Raw genomic sequence first — 15,850 nt, forward strand, 5'->3', positions numbered from 1 at the left:
GGAATTTAAATAAAAATCAATGCCCATTCTTGAACACAGCCTCTGAATACCTATTTTATCATTACCTATTTGAGAATACTTTTGAAGTCCACAGCTATTCTGTCCTTTTTTGTGTACTTTTTGACTATCATTGTAAGTAGTCTTAAATTCAGTGATATTTAAATATATACTATCAGATATATAGGCACATAGTAGTTGAATAAATATTTAGTGAAGGAGGATGGACAGACCCAGGTGCTGAAGATATAGAACCAATTAGGGCATAAAAGTTCGAACATTGGTAATACAGATAATGTTTCTTTAGTAGTGGTTATGTATGGTCTAATTGAGGTTAATAAAAGTGTGAAGTAGCTTTGCTGTTATTCCTTCTACACAGTGCGTTTCATTTACACATTTATTATCATCATTCATTTTTTTACTTCTAGAATCATAGTAGTAGTTCTATGCTAATCTTTTTATAAATAGCAGAAAATCAATGAGAACAGGTTAAATAACAATGTCACCATTAATCTCAAAATAATTATATACATATAACATATAAAGGAATATATATAAAATATAAATATATAAAATATATTCATATACATATGAATGACATTTTCTTTAAAATCAACCGTAGGTATTCAGTCACATGAAAAGGATATGAATGTACCAAAATCTTAATAGCAATTTTCCTAACAGGGTTTAGCGGAGTTAAAATATACAAGGCAGAGGTGGCACTGAATCGGAAAATTGCCTTCCCTTTATTCAATACTATAAAAGTCTGAAAAAGAAAATATGAAAAAAAAAGTCACTAGATTAGACATGTGGTTTATTTGGAGAGTTTACACACATGAAGAACTTTTTACCTGATTTGTTTGTTCAAACCTGTTTGTTTAAACAAGTTGGTATATCATAACTATAAACACATTAGATGTTTCTCCCTTAAATTAATATACAGCTACAAGTAAACATATGATTTACTATTACCTAATTTGTCTCTAAGGTTTCAACTTTCTGATACAAACTAATGATCCTACACAGAATTTTTTTTTTTATCAAGTTGTAACTTTACAGATTCCAACTTTATTTAAAGCTTACCATCTGTCTCCAGCTTTGGTTAACTTTTCAGATTATTCTGTACATATTGCTACTAAAATAATCTTTTATTTTAATTATTTCAAGTCTTGAACTCTAAAGCTTATGAAGCCTTTGTATTTTCCCTGTGGTAGTTGTCCTATTTTAAGATGTTTAAACAGGCTGAATAACCTGGTTTTGCTGATTCTATAGATCTGCTGGTAATACTGAGAAGGGACAGCTGCATAGAGAATTAGGCTTAAAGACATCATTCCAAAGGGCATTCCATAGCTAAAATCCTATGACTTGAAACCTATAATCATCAACTTAGCATTTAAGCTATGCTACCCAGTGATTACCTACCACATCTCTCTAAGATCATTTACTTTTTACCACCAAGGCATCTCTGCTCCAACCAAATCAGTCCACTTGTCAATCCTGCTCACAGCCTGTCAGCTTCTCCTTCTGATTCTGGAAATGAGTGTCATAAAATCCTAGAGGAAGGAGGTACCTGTGAGGTCATCTAATACAAACTCCCCCCATTTGGGGTCCGTAACAAGCCTGTCAGTGAGGTCCCACCCACTATTATTTCAAAGGTTCTTAGTCCTGTCTGCATATTAGAATCTCCGTAGGTGATTTTAAAATTGCCAATATTTGAGTTCTACTCAAAACCAAATGAATCAGAATTTCTAAAGGATGGGCATAGACATGGGATTTTTTTAAGTTTCCTCAGGCAATTCTAATATGCAGCCAGGGTTGAAAAGCCCTACCCTCAGAAAATGTCCTCAGCTATCAAAGTCACCTCCTTCATCATGTCTTTCCAGATAAATCACTGCCTTCTGATCGCTCCCTAATTGTTTCCCTTTACCAGTAAGTCTTAGTGTATTAATTTGCACACATTGGCATGTTGCTTGTAATTATAGTCAAGTAGCAGTTTACATGTAGGGTTCATTCCACTGAGGACTAGGTTAGAAGTTGTTATAAACTATTGAGCATAAAAAGCCTGTAATCTACTTTTTCTCCATTTTTTTCCACAGTATTTAATAGTGTGGTTTGTACATAAATACTTGTTTTAATTAAATGCAGGCTTACCTTTAAGATGCCATTTACCTTTAAGACATCTATATATCCATTTGCTTAATAACATGTTTTTACTCTTTAAGAGCTGTATCCCATACAATCATGTTCACTGACAACACGGTAGTGTTTGAATAGGTAGAGAGAAATATTTATATTGTGAGTATTAAAGGCAAAGAAAACAATTTCTGTGTACATTGCCCTTTTGTATTCAAGACCATGGAGTCAAGCATTACCTAACCAACCATTTTCCATGAACTGCAATCTATAAATTTGAACAATTGTATAAGAAGGACAAGGAAACTTCTTTCTAGCACTGAGATCATCCACACAGGACAGTGGACATTGAGAAAACTGCCCTTCAAGCACAAATGCATTAAAGGATTTTCTTGATTTTACAGGATTAGGTTATTTACATTTCAAACAATCTAGATCTATTTAGACATTCAATGACATGTAAAGTTCACCATAATTTAAAGTGCATTTACTTATGCTTTTGTGAAACAATTGCCATGGAAAAACAGTTAACACTTGTAACATTAGGAGGGGAATTTATTTTGAAAATCTCCAAAAACAGAGTGACAGGAATGAACTGGCCCTTTAAACATGGAATCCTCCGCTCCCCTGAAAGATTAGCCTCTGTGGTACTAACGGGATTAAAAATGACATGCCAAGGGCATCTTCAGTGAATTTACAGGTTCTGGAACACAGCAGGCCTTAAGGACACAATTTCAGTTTATTTCTGGGGGAACAACACCTGGTATAAAACCTGAGTTCTGAGAAATGAGGAATAAAATACTACTATCCTATATAGTGAAATAATTACAAGGAAGACGTTTGAAATTTGGGGCTCTGATGTTATTGAGAGATGTAGCTAAACTGAAAATTATTTCAGTGGCAGATAATTGGAAGAGGAGTAAATAGTGTCAACTCCAGAATCTGGTCTCCACATCATGATAAATAATGATGTGGCTAAAAAACAATTACTGCATATTGCCACTAAGATGATGAAGGTAATAGCTGAAAGCGCGTCAAACCGGTTACTGTTCACTCTGGAATGCTACTTGCTTTTTCAGAGACAAATATGCATCATATAGGTTCACTAAAATTTTTACTGCTTGAGGCAAGAGGAAGCTTTCCATCTCTAAGTAGGACCACTTCCGTCAGAGAATTCAAAAAGTTATACAAACAGTTTTTAACATTATCTTTCCTTTTATCAATAAATGCCATATATAGCTTTGCTTAGTACTTAAGAGCTCTGACTGCTGGGTTCAATCCCAGAATCGACCTCTTATGGAGTATAACTTGGGCAAAGTTACGTGACCTCTCTGGGGTTAACCCGTGTGTAACGCTTAACACTAACACTTAACCCATGTGTAAAATGAGGCCAATGGTACCTGCCTTGTTGGTTCTTGAATAATAAATGAATTCTGCCACCTAAACACCCAAACAGTGCCTGAAATCCACACCTATTTTGTCTGAGCACATTATTAGCTATCATTATTATCACTGTCACTATTCTTCAGTTATTACCTGGCCAACTTAAATACCATTAAAATGCATTGTGATGTGGCTCATCTGATTATCTGATTAAATTAGGCATGCAAAATATATCATTAATTAATCGCAACAAACTGTTACATAATGCTTTATGATTTTAAAATGCCTTTCACCTGCATTATTCATATAATTAACATAAACTTCATACCATATTCTTAAATTCCAGAACTTCTCCATTAGCTTTTTACATTAGCTGCTTTTATCCTAACAATCACAAACTATCATCTTTTTCAATAGCATCACCTAAGTCTTCGTTTTTCTAGATACTTCATAAAGAAAAGCAGTACACCCACAGTAAAGAGTAAATAGATGTCTCCTGAGATGGGTCATGGCCACCATGAATAAATCAAGGTCCAAATCTGGTTCTCAGACAGGGAGGCAGTAAGAACTGACTTTGTTAGCACACAGAGAACAATTCTGTTTCTTGGCAGCAGACTCACATTAACCAAGCTTAAGAGCATGACATACAAAATCAGAATGCAAATCTATTTATTTACAACAAGATTTATTTCTGTCACGTGGTCTGAAATAATTGTAATGGCATAACCAGCATACTCTCTCCTTTCAAGCAGATCTATGGGAAGACAAATTCTAGTAAGAAGGTTCTTTGCTGAGTCAACTTAAGTCAAGTTAATCAAATGCAGAATGTTTAATGCCTCCTCTGTTCAGTAGCCCAGTGTAGCCCCTCTGCAATGAAATGGACTTGATTTCAGGAGGAAAATGCTTTCAGATCTGTCTCCCTTGAAAAATGCCAGTGTTTGTCTCTGTTATTTTCCCTATCCTTTAATCTTACCAATTTCCTTCCTTAAGAACACTTCCTTTCTTTAAGTAGCAAATACTTTTAACCATGTCAGAGTAAGCATTCCCCCGTCTCTTGAAGATATCTTTTCAAATATATACTTTGAATCAGTAATTTTAAGGATAATTTTATTATAGTTTCTTGGGGGATGCCTCACTTATCATTGTGTATAATAATACAGTAACTAAATTTCAAATTTTTCTTTAGTGCTTCTGCAGTAAAGTTCTGGAATAAATTACTTTTAAAAACATATGAATCTATATTGAATGCCACCTTTCATGAGACTAATTTCAAAGGGAAAAGACGGGCCATGCTTAGCTATTTAAATTTGTTTGATGATTTATAGAAAACATTTTAAAACTTGCTACTCAAAGTGTGGCCCATGCATTAGCAGCAAGAATCTCACTCGAGGACTTATTAGAGATGTAGATCTCTAGCCTCCTCTCCGACCTGTGGAGTCAGAATCTATATCTTAGCAGGATCCTCAGATAATGTGTATAAACATGCAAGTTTGAGAAACCCTTCTTTAGAGCAATAGGGCTAGCTCCACGATTGGATGGTTAACTGCCAGCCTCTTTAACATCACTGATCTTCTCTGTTTAAATCGTGTACTGCTTAGAGAATGCAATTTCCTTAGCCATTCCTTTTAAAAGGACTGGCTCTAATTAATAAAGGTGTTTAAAACCTTTTTTAATCCACAAACCATCAATTCATGGTGATATCTATTTATCTTTATTTTCTACACATACCTGTTTTTATTCTTATGAATGTGAAATATAAATTGTGGTTATAAAATGCCAAAATACCCAATTACATCATGCAGAATCTATAATCTATTAAAAAATATTTACTATAAACTCTGCAAAGCTGGTTATCTTCAAAAACTAGTTAATTCTGACAGAATTTTGTGGTTATTATAGCTTTAGGAAGGCATAGTCATAACTTGATTTAAATCATATGTAGATAGAGAAAACGAGTATTTTGTTTTTGTCTTCTGTTTTTTGACATTTTTTTCATGGACTGATGTTTTAACAATAAGTAATTATGACTGTGCTTGTCAATGTATTCTCTTCCTACAGGAGGATGCTAAATAAAAATATTACCCTCTGGGGGTGCTTGTGTGGCTCAGTCGGTTAAGCGTCCAGCTTCAGCTCAGGTCATGGTCTCACCATTTGTGAGTTCAAGCCCCGCATCGGGCTCTGCTCTGACAGCTCAGAGCCTGGAGCCTGCTTCGGATTCTGTGCCTCATTCTCTCTCTGCCCCTCCCCCACATGTGCTCTGTCTCTCTCTGTCACTCAAAAATAAATAAGTGTAAAAAAATTTTTAAAAATACCCTCTAGAATACAAATCTATTGTGAGGAAACCTCAAGCTAATTAAAAACCAAAAAATAAGAGTACGTATGCCCACAACTCTTCTTTGGCATGGCTGTTCTTCTGTTCTTTACCATGTGCTTAAGCATGTCAGTAATAACAGATATTTTGCTTTGTTGGCATCAGTTTTAATTCTGACTATCTCAGTTACTGCGAAATTGTAGAAATCATTCGCCTCTCATATCTCTTCACTGTAGCCAAATCTTGACTTCATTTCTTGTAAATATTTTTCTGCTTATACGGTGCCTAAAAGTAAGTGGAAATAAAAAATATAAAATCTCTAAAGGTAGAAAACTTCTGATGCAGTATGTGTATGAGCCAGGAAAAAGTATATTAAAGTTAAGTGTTTAATTGAAGACTTAACTTTGGAAATATCACTTAACTTTAAAATCAATAAAATCAACACTCACCTTCTTACTGATATAGTACGGGTCCAGGTCCTCCAGAGGCTCTGACACCATCTCTGGAGGGATGTCTCCATAAATAAACGGAAGGTTCTTTCCAGCTTCCAAGTCACTGTTTGGCTTTGGTTTGTTCTCGTCATCATTGTCTTGTTCTCTCTTGGGCTTTTGGGCTTTCTCTTCTGCAGCACGTTTTTCGATAGCAGCAAGAGATTCTCTAGTAAAAAGGCGGAAGCTTTCAGGCCCCGGGGGTACCAGCAGTGCCTGTGCCATCTTTTCATCCTGCACATTTAATTACGTTTAGCTTCTTGCATAAGAATTGCCTGCAAAAAAAAAAAAAAATGCATGAGAGGAAAGCCAGTGAATGAGACGGATTGAGAAAATCAACCAAGATGTCATTTAATGTTTCTTCCAGTAACTTTTTTGTAATATATTAATAAATGACCATTATTTTTGGTGAAAAGCTCTTTTCTTCTTCAATACGCATGTTGCTCTTTTCTGCATGTTGCTTCAGCATAAACATTTTCCAGTGTCCCTTTGAGGATTCTTCTAGTAGCTTTTTAAAAGTATAAACATTAATAGTGCTTTTAGTGCTGCACGACAAATTTTAACGTGGACGCATCATTATCCAATCTGAGTTTCAATAAGCCAAGTATATAGGTCTGTCAAAGTCGGGTCAGAGACTTTTGAGCCAAAATATAGTATACATTTGGTGAAGAGAATAATGTCATTGATGCTTGTCAGTAAAACTACTTAAGGACCCATCATTTCTTTCCCTGCTCCTTTTATCACACCATGCTGATCCCAAATAAAGAAACACGGTAGTATATGCCTGACTTACAAAATCTCAGGATAGGAAAAGAAGTTTTGCCTAATCCAACCACTGTTCTGGTTATCAGCATCATTATCATTGACCATGGGTTCTCCAAAGTTTGACCATCAGCAGCGACAGAGAAATCAAAACTTCTCTCTCAACTTTCACCTTGGATCCTTCTGAAGCATCTTCTGAGGCAAGGCGGAATATATTTCATTTTCTAGTCTGCTGTTATTCAATTATTCCCAGACACTTTTCGTATTCTTTCTGAATCTTCCATTTGATGTAGTACTTGGAAGCATGGACTATGGAGCTAGACTCTCTCTGTTCTTAACCCTGGCTCTTTTGAGAGCTCATGACTCTCTTTATGAGCCACATGACTTTGCAAAATGTAAGCCCTCAGTTCTTCAGTCTCCACTTATAAAATGGGGAAGCTATGAGAAATGACCTCCCAGATTATGGTAACGAGTAAATGAATTAATTTACATTAAGTGTCTAGACTGTTCTGGAATTAGTCAGCGCTGTGTTGGTGTCAACCATCATAATCTAATTATCTTTCATTCCTTGTAGCTGTGTCCTCTGTTGTGGTTTCAAGCATCCTCACACTTTCAGGCACTTCCCTTAAGTGAGGTCCTGATTTGGTGGAACCACAACTGACCACAGAGCTCCAAGAGTGGACCAGGAAGTACAGGGCCATATTCACATGCCATGCAACTGGCTAGGATTAGAAAGGAGAAGAAAGCAGACATGTGGAGTGACCCTAATCAATTTTCCAGGGAAGGTAAAAAAAAATTCTGCTAGAAGTGTGACAGAATGGTCAAAAATACTAGAAATCAGCTACATATATTTTGAAACATAAGTTAATAGCTATTTTATTTTGCATCATGTCAAAAATCACATTTAAAAAACCTAGAAAATAGAAACAATAAACAAATTTCAATGAGCACATGAGTCATCTTATAAAACAATCTACAACCATGGCATTGGGGTAATCATCAGAGTCGTCTGACATTTTTTCTAGCCCAACCACCTACCCCATTTCTGCCCCTGCATTTACTCTAGTCTCCATAGTCGTTTATCCCTAAGTGGCCTTCTAATTCTTAGCTGTTTGTGGCATGTATATACTGAGCTTACAGACAATAAGAAACTCTAGATCTTATAGTAACATAAGAAAAATGATATAGATTAAAAATGACTATAGATTATTACATATGGTTTTTGGGGGTTTATATCTGAATTCCTAGTGCCCTGTTCTGTTCTAATGAGTTAAGTATTTTTAATAGCTTTTTCTTTTTTTTTAATATTTATTTATTTTTGAGAGAGAGAGAGAGAGAGAGAGAGAGAGAGAGAGAGAGACAGAATCCGAAGGAGGCTCCAGGCTCTGAGCTATTAGCACAGAGCACAATGCAAGGCTTGAACCCACAGACCGTGAGATCATGGCCTGAGCCGAAGTTGGACACTCAGGCACCCCAATAGCTGTGTCCTTTCATTTAACTAGTATTTATAATATGACATTGTTATATTTTCTGCTACTATGAAGGTATATTCTAAGTAAGTTAAAAAAAAATATCAGATGTCAAAACCTGTGCCATTTTCCCTACTAGTTCTGAAAAAGAATTTCTGGTTTGTGGTGGGACTGGGATTTTTTGTTTTGTTTTGTTTGCCATCGAGTAGCATATGAATTAGAAATTTTGAGAATAGTTATTCTATTTTAGTCAAAAATTAATCACCTGTTTATTTTGTGCCTTCTAACTTCACGACACATGGCACAAAGTAGAACTAAAGTTTTTTGCCGTTTTATGTTCATTTTGACCTACACATGGCCAGTCCAGTGCTAAGCTGTTATAGAATAATCACCTTAATACTTTTGAATGTGGAAGGAGTTTGTGCATTAACTGCAAGCCTTAAATACCCAGAGATGTGTAATCCATCTATCTCTCATCACCTTTCATGAACTAAATGGATAAGATTTTTACCAAGTGCTAAATGAAAATGAAACAGCATGACAAAGATATCTTAAGACATTTCTAAGAAGCATGGCTGCTTATTAAGGAAGAAGAAAGTTTACTATTGTATATGAGAGTTTAGTTAAACTAATTTTCGTTTCTTTATTAACAATGGAATGAAAAGCATGCAGCAGTCAGAATCCTGAGTTCTGGGTCTGTGCTGAGCCTAACCATTTGTTTATGACATTTAACTTTCCTCAACCTCACTGTCATTGAAACACTTTACCATATATGTGGCAACACTTTGCCACAAAGGAATAACCACTTATACTCATTTAATTGAAATTTCCTGGTTCCTAGGTTTTAAAATGAAATTAGGTTAAAAATATCTAATGTGGAGGGGTGCCTGGGTGGCTCAGTCGGTTGAGCTTCTGACTTCAGCTCAGGTCATGATCTGACTGTCCGTGAGTTCGAGCCCGCATAGGACTCTTTGCTGACAGCTCGGAGCCTGGAGCCTGTTTCAGATTTTGTGCCTCCCTCTCTCTTTGACCTTCCCCGTTCATGCTCTCTCTCTGTCTCAAAAATAAGTAACATTAAATTTTTTTTAAATATCTAATGTGGAAATATTTCAATAATCTGTACAGATTACTTTGATTTCTCTGAGATGACGTGGAACAGGTTACCATCACAAAATCGTAACCACATATTTAAACAAATCATTCTTTACCTTCCTGTTGGCAAGGACTAGCACAACGAATGTGAGTCTTGGCCAAAAGAAAGTAACAAAGTCTCTTTGAAACTGCCACACTATTGTTTCTAAATCCTAGGAACATAGATCAGTTCCAGACTCAAGGCTTTTCCTTGAGTAGGGTTTGCCCAATATTTGGATAGGTTGAGACATTAAAAATCATAGCGAGGGGAGATTCCTTCTCATGGCTTCTCCTGCAGCTTTGCTGTTTAGAAACCTCTCATAGTTCTAAAGCAGTTCGATTTTAAGTTTTTTTCCTCTTCCCTCTTGTTCTTTGTGAGCCAATTATATAGACCTCTTACATAATTTCACATTTCCATTAGAGCAGACTTTTAAAAATTAATCCCTACTGATGCCTTGGTGTGGGATATATATTATTAATGAATATATGTGCATTATAATTTATTAAAATATATCAAATTTAATATGCCAAATTTTCTCTAGAACTGTCCTTGCAAGGACAAAAAAGATTAAAAAAAAAAAAAGATCTGAGGAGATGATCTCTTTGACTAAAAACCAAAGTGTGTGTGTGAATGTGTGTGAGTAAACCAAATGCATCTCTGTTAATCAATAAAAATACTGTAGTTTCCAAAATCCTATTCTAGGGATGGACCACAGAATTTATAGCCTGGAAGGATTAGGATCATTTATGCAAGAAATATTTATTGAGAGACTACTATGTGTCAACACTATGTTTGGACTAGGCACCCATGGTTCTTACTCTTAAGAAGCTGACAGTCCAGGGGAGCCTGGGTGGCTCAGTCGGTTGAGCATCTGACTTCAGCTCAGATCATGATCTCGCCTTGGTGAGTTCGAGCCCTGCATTGGGCTCTGTGCTGACAGCTCAGAGCCTGGAGCCTGCTTCAGATTCTGTGTCTCCCTCTCTGTCTGCCCTTCCCCCACTCATGCTCTGTTTCTCTGTCTCAAAAATAAATAAACATAAAAAAAGCTGACAGTCCAGTGTGAGAGATGTTTACACAAATAATTATAATACCATTGTACATATATGACTGGTTATTGTCTGAGCTCCATAAATGGGAGCAATTTATTCTGCCCAGGCAAGGGCGAGGAGGTTTATGGTTCAGAGAAGTTTTCCTGAGAAAGTTTTATAGACTAATTGTGATTTGACCAACTGGCACGGTGGTGGTAGTTGGAGGAAAGTTGGTAGGAAGACAAATTAGTAGAGATAGTATGTGCATGGGCCCAGAAATAAGAAAAAGCAGGGAGAGCTTTGGAAGAACTAAGAAGTTCATTACTAAGAAGAAGTTCATTACTAAGAACTAAGAAGTTCATAGAGACCAACCTGCTCAAAATAAAGTGGTTAGAGCAAGGCTGAAACGCTGGCAGGATATAAATCACAAAAGGTCTTGTACAGCATGCTGAGGTAAACCATGGATGGGGAGTGATGGGATTGATTTGAAGATTAGAAAGATAGTGGCAGGATAAAGGACAGACAGGTGGGGGTGATCCTAGAACAATGGTTTTCAAACATTTTGATTTCAGGATCCTTTTTTTTTTTTTTTAGGTTTATTTATTTATTTTGAGAGAGAGACAGAGCACAAGTGGGGAGGAAAAGAGAGAGAGGAAGAGAGAGAGAGAAACAGAGAGAGAATCCCAAGGAGGCTCCACACTGTCAAGTTTACGGCCCGATGAGGGGCTCAAACTCACAAACCAAGAGATGATAACCTGAGCCAAAATCAAGAGTCAGAGGCTTAACCAACTGAGCCATGCAGGCGCTCCCTTTTAGACTCCTAAAATTATTGATGATATCAGGGCACCTGGGTGGCTCAGTCGGCTGAGCATCTGACGTCAGCTCAGGTCATGATCTTGGGGTTGATGAGTTTGAGCCCCGCGTTGGGCTCTATGCTGATAGCTCGGAGCCTGGAGCCTACTTCAGATTCTGTGTCTCCCTCTCTCCCTGCCCCTCCCCCACTAGCATTCTGTCTCTTTCTCTGTGAAAAATAAATAAACATTAAAAAAAATTACTGATGATATCAAAGAGCTTTTGTTTATGGAGGGCTTATCTATTCATATTTATCATATTAAAAATTAAGATTTAAAAACTTTTATTAACTTAATAATGACAAGCCCTTGTGTGTTTACATACAAAACACATTTTTAATAAAAATAACTATGCTATCCCAGATGAAAAAAAAATGGTGTGAGAAAAAGGAATTTATTTTTTTATTTTATTAAAAAATTTTTTTAATGTCTATTTTTATTTTTGAGAGAGAGAGAGAGAGATTCAGAGAAAGAAGGAGATACAGAATCTGAAGCAGGCTCCAGGCTCTGAGCTGTCAGCACAGAGTCCAACATGGGGCTTGAACCCACAAAACATGAGATCATGACCTGAGCTGAAGTCGGACACTTAACCGACTGAGCCACCAAGGTGCCCCAGGAATTTATTTTAAATTTGGGCAAATCTCTTTACTGTCTGGAATACAACCAGATTCTCCTATCTGCTTCTAGGTTCAGTCTGTTGAGATATGTTGTTTTGATTGAAGTAGATGAAGAAAATCCTCATAATAAATATATATGTAGCTGGAAAAATGAGTTTTTTAATTGTTTTTTTCAGGCTGTTTTGTATATTCTTTGATACACACCAAAACTCTACAAATAATAATTGCTTGAATTAGTTTCAATGTGAAATCTGAAACTGTATCAGGAATTATTTACTGATCTTGCCTTTTGGATGGATTCTGTACCATGTATGGATCATTTGGAAAATATTGGCACACTGGTAGGCAGATTTCCCAAAATTTGGCAAATTTCATTAAATAACGTTCAAAAGTCACGTTCGTTAATGTCACCATTGATCTCATGAGAAAAGTCATAATGTATTGGGAGGCTGTCTAGTTCGCAGTGGCAGGTAAAAGTTTTCCACAATTCCAATTTCCACTTGAAAGCTCCAGTTTTAACACTGACAACATATGCTGTCATTTGCTTTTCCTGAAGTGACAGCCTTTTCCTTTGTTCATTTTTTAGAAAATATCTGCTAAATATCTGAGTCTGAATAACCATAGTTTGTCACTTCTTCTTTCAAGTGAAAATGGTGCTCCATGAAAAAAAGAAAAAAGTGGTTTATTCAGCTTCTGATTCACACAGTCACACAAATGCTTTTCCTTGAGACAACCATGGCACTTCAATATGCAGCAGAAATGCTCTATGTATTTTTTCCAGTTTCATCATACAGAATACTAAAAACACATGTCCCTTAGGTCAAGATTTAATACAATTAATAATATTTCCTGCTTCATCAAAGTTGTTCTTATGTGAACTGGTAGTTTTTGCTTACTGAAAGTGTGTGGGAGTGAAAATGTCAAAACTTGTCCTACAGTTTGATGCTGCTGCGTTGCTTCCTGCTAAGACATTAGCACTTTCACTCCGTGACTTTTGCGCTATCAGTGAAAAAGGCAAAGGTCATCTTGGTATTACTGTTCGGAACATAGTTGGACCTCACTGCCCCCCTGAAAGGGACTGGGGAACCCCCAGTTGTCTGCAAACCACCCTTTGAGAACTGCCCTAGAAGGAAACAGTTGGGGACCAGGAATCTAAAGAAGAGGTCAAGAGAATATGACTACAGCTGTACTATTTAAGGGCCTACAGTCAGAACTGTATTCAAGCCCTGGCTCTGTGACTTTTTAGCAGTTTGACCTTGGGCAATTTGTTTTATCCTTTATAATCTTCAGCTTCCCTGTCTGCATAATAAAGATAATGATAGCAATAATAGCACATATTTCATAGAGTTAATGCGACATTAAATGAGAAAAAGCCCCTAGAGGGTGAACACCATGCTTGGAAGATAGTAGACCATCAAAAAGCTAGAGAGAAAACAAACCATGGCCAGAGGACTGTATTTAATGCAAAATTAGGAGAGAGGAAATCAATGAGATTTTATGATGTTTTGATATGAGGATTGAAGAAGTGTTATGAGGTTAAGCTCAATCCCAGATTGGTTTAAACCACAAGTTGTCATTAACCCAACAGAAAAGCGGAAAGGGTTTGTAGGGCATGATAATAAATTCTGTTTGGGATTTATTTAGGTTGATATGCCTGTTAGACAGCTGGGTATGTAATTAAAATATGGGTCTGAGAATCAGGAAAGCCGTCTGGGCTGAGAAAATGTTGATTAAGGAATCACTGGTTGAAACTGAAGATAAGAATATGCATTACACTGTCTAGGAAAAAATCAGAAGATCAAAGGTAGGACTCTTGTGACTACCAGTTTTTAAGGAAAGGAAAATTAGACAGTGAAGTCAGAACAGTTACATAGATGCCAAAAGAGGAATTTTGAAGATGCTAATTAAAAGGCGTATATTGGATTTGACAATTAGTCAACTAGTTCATTTAAAATGAATGAACAACAGGCACAGAGAAGCTAAGTAACCTTCACTGAAACGTCTACTGACAACACAAATTGTTGTTCTGAGGCAAAACATTTTCCACACACTCTATTCTTGACTGACTTTTCCTATTACAGTTGACATTTTTATCTTGAATCTTACTATTGTGTGATTTGATTTTAAAGATCTAAGCTATATGTAAATAACTGCATAAAAATACATTTATGTAGTTCGATTCAGTTTTCCAGGCTCACATATCTGTATGCTGTGATACTAACATAAGCTTCTGAAACTCTGAGAAACCAAAAAATATGAATACAAAGCTACTATTTGTTAATGAATCAGAATCTGAGGAAAAGGGCATAGTAAACAGTTGGGATATGCTGTGGCATTACTGAGGCAAAGACAAAAGTATTTTTTCTCCATTACTCATATAGCCTGGGAGTTCTTACCTTGACTAATTTCCAGAATAGCAGTTGGAAAATTGCATTGGTCTATAACCTGTTAATATCAATAGTTTCTCTTTCCCTTTGTAGGGATTTTTATGATTATGTTACAGACCAAAATCAATTAGTTCTGGTCTGTTCCCATGGAGACAAAATTATGTCAGAGGCTGTAAATTTGCCATCTTCAAGGATGGAAAGCTGTATCATACAAGTTGAAAGATTAGAGGGGAAAAAATCCACAGTGTATTTTTATGTCCTTGATGATGAGACAGCAAATTGTTGGGGAAAGATTGTGTCCACTGCTGAGGAAAAGATGCTGTGTTTTCTTGTTATCAGTGAGAAACTATTATAGAAGGGCATAATCTAAAAGACAAAATGGAGCTGACTACCCTTCCTTTGAATAAAGTTATTAACATTTTCTAAAGGGCTTTTCAGTTTGGGATAGTGATTATCTGGTATTTACTGTATTTTCAAGCCACGTATGTGACAAAGAGAATAATGATTTTTTAAAGGCATATACAGAGCATTTGGCACATTATAATAATAACCACTGGGCATTCTCCAAGGCAGAATTAAATGTTATTTTCTGTATTTCAGAAGATCTTTGAAATAACATCTGGTTGGTATGCTTACCTAACTAGGTGGCTTTGAGAATTAAACAATAAGAGACAAAACTCTGTTGAACTGTTACTATGTCTCAGGTACTCTGTCCTATAATTTATATACGTTAACTCACTTAATCTTATGAGGTTCAATCGTTTAATTTTATTTAACCTTGTTATTCCCATTTTAGAGATCAAAAAACCTAGGTGCAAGTAGGTTGGATAATCTGCCCAAACTGTAAAAGTGGTGAGTCAAGAAGACAGGTTTTGAATCAATATAGTTCAGGAAATAGCCTGGGCCCCATATGGGATTTTTAGTCCACGTGTTCTGAAATTGAATTAGGATAAGTCTGCTACCTTACTGGGAGGTTACTACGTATATAGCCCCATGTTAGGAATGGAGTGGTGCAATCTAAGAAATAGAGCAATATAGTCCTCACCTTTGTTTTTAATGTAGAAGATAAACAGGAATGAATTAATAACAAGCATAAAACTCACATCTAATGGATACGTACTGACATATTTTAAGCACCTTAGAGTTGTTTGAAGATAAATTAAAGGCCTAGGCTAGCTTCTTATATATCATTACCTCTTGCTCTCATTGTGATGTCAAGGAATGATGCAGTACTCTTGTCTGAATTAAACCTATTGAGAAAGTAACTCTACAGCAAGGATATCACTATTATA

The 15,850-nt window shown here is 36.2% G+C and overlaps 1 protein-coding gene across 4 annotated transcripts in view; it reads right to left on the reverse strand.

Annotated features, from left to right (window-relative positions):
* Nucleotides 1-15,850, reverse strand: part of SCN3A (sodium voltage-gated channel alpha subunit 3) — a 114,705-nt gene that overhangs the window by 77,526 nt on the left and 21,329 nt on the right. For all 4 annotated transcript variants that reach the window (XM_019838191.3, XM_019838194.3, XM_019838192.3 and 1 more), the window contains exons 3-4: nt 6,274-6,587; nt 645-763 (exon numbers count right to left, since the gene is read on the reverse strand). In XM_019838191.3, coding sequence (XP_019693750.1) covers nt 645-763; nt 6,274-6,537 — 383 coding nt within the window. In that variant the 5' untranslated portion in view covers nt 6,538-6,587. The remainder of the gene's footprint in view (nt 1-644; nt 764-6,273; nt 6,588-15,850) is intronic.

This window comes from Felis catus, chromosome C1, assembly GCF_018350175.1.
Source record: "Felis catus isolate Fca126 chromosome C1, F.catus_Fca126_mat1.0, whole genome shotgun sequence".
Classification (NCBI taxonomy): domain Eukaryota; kingdom Metazoa; phylum Chordata; class Mammalia; order Carnivora; family Felidae; genus Felis; species Felis catus.